Below are 6,147 nucleotides of genomic sequence, written 5' to 3'. Positions count from 1 at the left end.
GCTCAAGGTCCTGCTCGGGCCCACAAGCAGTACCTGCTCGACCCAGCAGCGTCGCCGCGGCGCCATCTTCTCCTTGCTGATCGACCAAGAGGAGTCGCCGGCGCCGGTGATGCCAACCCGCTTGCCCGCCGCGTTCAGCCACGCGACGGGCGATATAGAGTTGTCTGGCGCCTTGCCCTGCGACGACTTCTCGTTCGTGGAGGACAACCGCGTCGTCCTCGTCAACCCCGTTACCGGCACGCTCCAGAGCATCGAGATGTATGGCCCCCGGCGAAGGTTTGAGGTGGAACCCCAGCTGAGGGTCGTTGCTGGCGCCAACGCGTTGTTCGTTACAGAGTGTTTTGGGAGTGTCTCTCTGCTGTGGTGCGAGGAGGAGCGGTGGTTCGAGGAGAAGCTCCTCCAGCCCGAAGTGTTCAGAGGCTGCGACGCTATCCGCCTTGCGGACTACGCCGGCGGCACCCTCTACGCCATGGATTATAACGGCTTCACCTACATTGTCGACCGGCGTGGGCCGCGAATGCAGATTTTGTGAGCTTATGCACCCGGGCCTCACTATCCTAGCACTCCAATGTTACTTTGAGATCTGTGCTACACAACTACCTTATTACATGGAATTTTCTCTTTTTTGTTCCTCTCATATAAAACATGTCTTGAACTTCAAACTTTGCAGTACAACATAACTTTGTAACTAGAATGTGAGATAAAACTTTCAGATTTTTTTGTCCGACATAAATATGAAAAATAAGATTTTTTAATCAAACAAATCTCATTTTGTATATTTATGAAGGGGAGCCTTGGCGCAGTGGTAAAGCTGCTGCCTTGTGACCATGAGGTCATGGGTTCAAGTCCTGGAAACAGCCTCTTACAGAAATGTAGGGAAAGGCTGCGTACTATAGACCCAAAGTGGTCGGACCCTTCCTTGGACCCTGCGCAAGCGGGAGCTACATGCACCAGGTTGCCTTTTTTTTTTATGTTGGACCAAAAAATCTGTAAGTTTTATCCCACATTCTACATAGAAAGTTTTGTGGTGCTGCAAAGTTGAAGTACAAATACATGTTCTATATAAGAGAAACAAAAAAGAGAAAATTATTTGCATGAATGGTGATGCAGGAATGAGTGGTTGGATAAGGAGTACCCGGGTGCATAGGCTCTGAAACATGTTTTCGCGTGGGCCGCTGCCATGGGGGCTGAAGAGGCTCCGTGCGCCGAGCATTCTCAAGCAGTACTCCTCGATCCCTGGGTACACCTACCTGCGCGACACCAACAACCACCTGCTCGTGTCAGAAGGGGAGGTCATGTTCGTTGGTATGGTGCTCGCACCACAAGAACCCGGATGCCCCAAATCCGTCGGTGGCTTCGAGGTGTACACGCTGGATGTCAAGGTGACACGGTGGGTGAAAGTGGAGAGGCTCGCCGATGACCGGGCGCTGTTCGTGAGCGAGCAATCATCGTTGGCAGTGCGCGCATCCGAGACGCCGGGGTGCAGGGCCAACTGCATCTACTTTGTGAGCGAGCTCGACAAGCATTCCTACAGCAACAGCATTTGGGGCGTGTATTCCATGGAGGAGCAGAAGGTGCTGTTTCAACGCCCCGTCGGTGGTTCGCCGGGGAAGTACAAAGCTGGGCGGTGGTTCTTCCCTGGGGTCGGTGCCTCACCGGCGCGCTCTGGAAACTGTGCAAAACATGGAAAGAAGAGAAAATTCCAAATGCTCTAGGTATACACAAGCTGGTTTAGTCAGACTATATGAGAATGTGGAAGTAGATGCACTTTGAATTTGAAGACTTGTGTTGCTTAGCAAAGGTTTATCAGAAAAATCATGTCCCCGGCACCTTCAGTCCTTTGTCTGATATATGGTCGATCACCTGCAACAATATGTTACACACTTACAACCAAGAAGTTAAAATTTTGTCATGAACAGAGATGGAACTTGAACTTTTGTTCCAACAGAACCATTTCAGCCCAGCAGACAGAGATGGCATCATATTACACACCCGCATACAATGCGCACAGTAGAGATCCTAGTCCTAACCAAAAACCACTCTCATTAGGTATGTGTGCAATCGCGCAAACCAAACACATTCTACATTGGTCACTTCTTGTTCCGATAAAACAGCAATGTAAGAGACAAACCACATAAGAGTGTAAAAGAAAAGAGAAACTTCACAGGATGTATCATACAACGTCTCCGGTAACCTTTTCGCCGCGGGTTTCAAGCAGTGATCGCAGGAACCGCGGGTTGTTGCTGCTTCTCTTGGTTCCTCTTCATGTCCTTCGACTTCGCCTTGGGAGGGCCTGCCGCCTTTGGTTTCTGCTCTGTTTTCGCTACTGGTTTCTGCTCCGTTTTCGCTACCGGTTTCTTCTTATCAGGAGAGGGAGATGACTTCTTCTTGGGAACTTTCCGGTCACTGGTATTGTTGCTTAGACTGATTGCACCTTGTAATTTCAGAGCTGACTGGTTTGTGCTGGTGTTGTCTTTCTTTGATTGTCCCTTCTTCGGGTTTTCAGAAGTGACCATGGATCGGGGCTCCCATGGCCGTGCAGCGATCCAGCGGTCCATCCAGCTCCAGCCCCAGCCACCGTTCCCGACCCCATAGTTGAAATTTCCTTGGCTTGTGGCAGACTTTGCCCTCCACTGCAAAAGGGAAGTTGTTACAATCTTTAGGCATGAACTGTTGCAAAATAATGTGCTGCGGTGTGAGAATTAGTAGCCAGTATGAACCTGATGGTTAAACGCATATGCCATGGCTCGCTCACGCTTTACTGCTGCTTCTTCCCTTAGATGTATCCTGGCAACTATTTCATCCATGGTATTCGAGCCTCCATTCCACGCAACCTGATAAAAACATGCCGATGAGCAAGATAAAATGTCAAGGAACTCATACTCTTGTCCCTAGTAAAGTTAACCAATGGGCAACTTTCTGATGAAGAAACAGAGTTGGCGCAAGAAAGAGAATTACCTGCAGATTCTGGAGTTTCGCGTCAAGTTTGACCTGATTCTCTTGCTTCTTCTTCCTGTTGCGCCCTTCGGTGACCATGAAAGCACGCCGGTTTCTTAGCTCAGCCTGTAACTTGTTCCAAGACTGTATGTAGCTCAGTGTGGCACTGGTCTGCTTGGTAACTGGATTGCTCTGGCCAACAATGCGCAGTCTTTTAACTCCCCTCAGGCAACGGAGCGTCCTCCTTGCCTGCATTTAAGTGGTGATTATGTAGGGAAAATGCAATATGTTACCTATTCGCTCAATCAAACAGTAGAAATGAAGTTTTTGCTGTAGATTGTCGATATTACCTTGTGGCGCCGAAACGCGTTCTGAATCCGGGTAGCTGCCCAGTCTTCCAGTGCTGCGTTGTCTTCAGGGTCGCTGCTGGAAGAAGGAGCGTTGCTGGGCTTTTGCTGCGGCAGGTTGGCTCCATTGCGTTGCGCAGCAACCTTCTATGTAAAAGGAAGCATGTCAGGATGAATGCACAATTTAATCTTTTGTAAATGTTTATGGCTTAATTCATCGAGGATGTTCAGATGTCCAGGTGAAAACCAATAACACGACTGTAGCTGGTATGACATATACAATAGCAACAAAAGTTTCATTGTAAATGTTGACCAGAATGGAATGTAGTCAGTAGCGTTTACTAGAACAGCCAATTTGTACCAGAGTTCATTCTAATTTAGACCACCTATTTTGTATCACAAGGAATGGGTCAAGGGATGTTAGGTCAATCGGCATATCGAAATCGACGTGGCAGAAAAAAAAGAAGCTACGAAGGACCAATTCAACAGTCAACAGTCTTTTTTCTCTGGACCCATTTCAGCAGTCAAGTTACTCTCACAGACCAGTCCAATGAACAACGTCCAAAAGTGACATTTGTACATCCACACCGTAACTCGCGGGGTACTTCTTTTCTAAGGAACACAAGTTTCTGAAAATTCAGAAACTTAATCTGACCCAAAATGTTGTTGATTAATTGCATAGCAAAGAATGGTCATGGCTTTCAGTTTTCCCCAACCATATCACACAAAATATCAACATAGATGACATAACTCATCTAGTATCACAGTATCCAACACCTATGCTGACGATTTCAGACGTCCTGAAGCCAGTGGGCAAGGTCAGATGCAGATAGCAGTAGCTCACCAAAACTCTGCAAGGCACGCAGGCAAGCAGGCATGGTTCCCATCCCAAAATCCAAGCCAGCACCCAACTCGACAGAGAAACTGTGCTACGAGTCAGCATCGACGACACCTTTCCCACTATTGCCACCGGCAAAACAAACCAAGGCTTTCTTACTTTCCTCCATTATGATTGCCACAGCGACAAGTCACCAAGTTGTAGCAGCACAAAGCGGTGCAGTTTGTCTGCCCTGGCCCTCGCTGCCGAATAATGATGGAATATGATGTGGAATGAAACCGATGGCATCTTTTTCTTTCATCTCAGGTTGCTTCGAAGGCATGCAAGGGGGCCAGGGTGAGTCAGGGTGTGGTGTGGAAGGTTGGGGTAAAGGGAAATTTAAAGATTGATGGTAATAATATTTTTCTTGGATTCTGGAGAGTGGTAAAGAAAAGAAAGGGGGCATGTTGATGTGGGTGGAGGCATGGAGGGGGTACCTTTGCGTGCTTTGACTTGCCCCGTTTCGACTTCTTCTTGCTGATGATGGTCTTGAACCAGTCCCCTGACCCCATGGCTTCTGCTTCGTCGACCAGGAGTTCAGCTCAGGAGACGAAGTTTGTGTGCTCTTCAGATTTCTCCTTTGAAAATTCCCTTGCCTGGATCACATGAAAGGGAAAGGAGAGTAAATTATATCTGCAGGATTTATTTGGGGTGAGACAAAAAAGTCACAGCATCTCCAAGATGGTGCAACATGGGCTTGAATGGGTATTCACTTATTCTATTGTAGGAAGACAAACATGGCTTGGATGGAAACTGCTAGTGCTAGTGCAGCCGATGAACAAGTTCAGTGTCCTGAACTGAATCTCTCTGAGACTCATGTCAGCTATCTAGACAGTAAACAGGAAATCGCACGCAGGGTTTCTGAATTGCTGCTACTAGGAGCATGCAACGGCAGCAGCGGGAGCATGAGAAACGGAGAAAGAGAAGCCTTTTAATTCTCCAAAATCTCAAGAAAAAACTGCAGTGGTAGTAGTACTATGCAGAAATTGAACGAGGATGGCGGGTCAACTCGAATCGAATAAAACAATTGACAGGGGCAGCAAATCAGAGCAGAACCCGAGAAGAACCCACCCACCCAACGGAAATCTCTCGGGCCCTGGACGAAAGATCGGGGCTTTCTTCCTCCTCGCACCCGACCAAGCTCTCCAGAACCAAATCGCATCAAATCGGACGCATGGCTCGCCCAGCCCGCCGCTCCCCCATTCGCACGCACTCACGCACGGCGTGTAGGACGGGGCGGAGACCACCAAACAAACAGCCCGAGAGGCAGGGGAAAGAAGAGAGGAGCGGGGAGCGGAGCAGGAGCTAAGTAGTCGCGGTGGTACCTGCGGCAGGTGGCGGTGGTGGCCGTCGCGGAGCAGCGGCAGTCGACCCCCTCGTGAATCCGATCAGGCGTTGCTTTCAGGGACGGACGGACGGACGGCGGGCGCGGTGGAGTCCACGGAACGGAGGCGGCCGTGGGAAGCAACGGACGGATCCCGTCCTGCACCTCGTGCGGTCGCGTGGGGGAGACGGAGGGGAGGGGGGAGGGAAGGTGGAAAGGTGCAGGGTTCTCTTCTCCTTCTCTGCGCCTGCCTTGCCTTGCCTTGGAGTTGGCGTTGAGGAGGGTGTAAGTTGAGATCGAAAGGAGGGAGGCTGGCTGCCAGTGTGCTCCACCCAAGCACCTCCACCGTCGTCGCGACGCCCACGCGCACGCCCCGGCCCTTTGATGGCTCTGCTGACTCGCTTCTCTTTTTCAGGGAAAGGCTGCCTACAATAGACCCAAAGTGATCGGACCCTTCACCAGACCCTGCGCAAGCGGGAGCTGCATGCACTGGGGCTGCCTTTTTTTTGTAAAATGCCTTTATTGCGGTGGAGTACTACTAGTTTTAAATATTTTTCTTGTCCTGATCTAGTGATCTTGCTGTCAATGAGAGTGGGGGACAAGCGGTAACTTTCCAATTGACTTGCAAGGCAGGGGATCCACTTCACCAGAGGAGGCCAGCC

General features: G+C 49.8%; 1 protein-coding gene across 5 annotated transcripts; it reads right to left on the bottom strand.

Annotated features, from left to right (window-relative positions):
- Positions 1–1,918: 1,918 nt before the first annotated feature.
- LOC119328722 (protein IQ-DOMAIN 1-like) lies at positions 1,919–5,827 on the bottom strand. 5 transcript variants are annotated; one of them, XM_037601691.1, is made up of 6 exons: positions 5,487–5,827; positions 4,599–4,757; positions 3,288–3,431; positions 2,959–3,186; positions 2,721–2,834; positions 1,919–2,633 (listed from the first exon to the last, which is right to left on the bottom strand). In XM_037601691.1, the coding sequence occupies exons 2-6, from the start codon at positions 4,671–4,673 to the stop codon at positions 2,211–2,213; spliced, it is 984 nt and encodes a 327-aa protein (XP_037457588.1). In that variant the 5' UTR covers positions 4,674–4,757; positions 5,487–5,827; the 3' UTR covers positions 1,919–2,210. The 5 variants fall into 5 exon arrangements, with proteins under 5 accessions (XP_037457588.1, XP_037457592.1, XP_037457591.1 ...); XM_037601695.1 differs by having other exon boundaries at positions 3,288–3,428; XM_037601694.1 differs by having other exon boundaries at positions 4,599–4,739.
- Positions 5,828–6,147: the final 320 nt, after the last annotated feature.

Source organism: Triticum dicoccoides, chromosome 7A, assembly GCF_002162155.2.
Source record: "Triticum dicoccoides isolate Atlit2015 ecotype Zavitan chromosome 7A, WEW_v2.0, whole genome shotgun sequence".
In the NCBI taxonomy this organism is placed as follows: Eukaryota; Viridiplantae; Streptophyta; class Magnoliopsida; order Poales; family Poaceae; genus Triticum; species Triticum dicoccoides.
Note: the sequence above shows the minus strand (reverse complement) of the source record. Positions and strands in the feature narration are given on the sequence as shown.

Coding starts and splice junctions, on each gene's coding strand:
- LOC119328722 (XM_037601691.1), bottom strand. CDS start 4,673: ATGGGGTCAGGGGACTGGTTCAAGACCATCATCAGCAAGAAGAAGTCG. Junction 3,432..4,598: donor GCAAGTCAAAGCACGCAAAG/GTACCCCCTCCA, acceptor CCTTTTACATAG/AAGGTTGCTGCGCAACGCAA. Junction 3,187..3,287: donor ACGCGTTTCGGCGCCACAAG/GTAATATCGACA, acceptor ACTTAAATGCAG/GCAAGGAGGACGCTCCGTTG.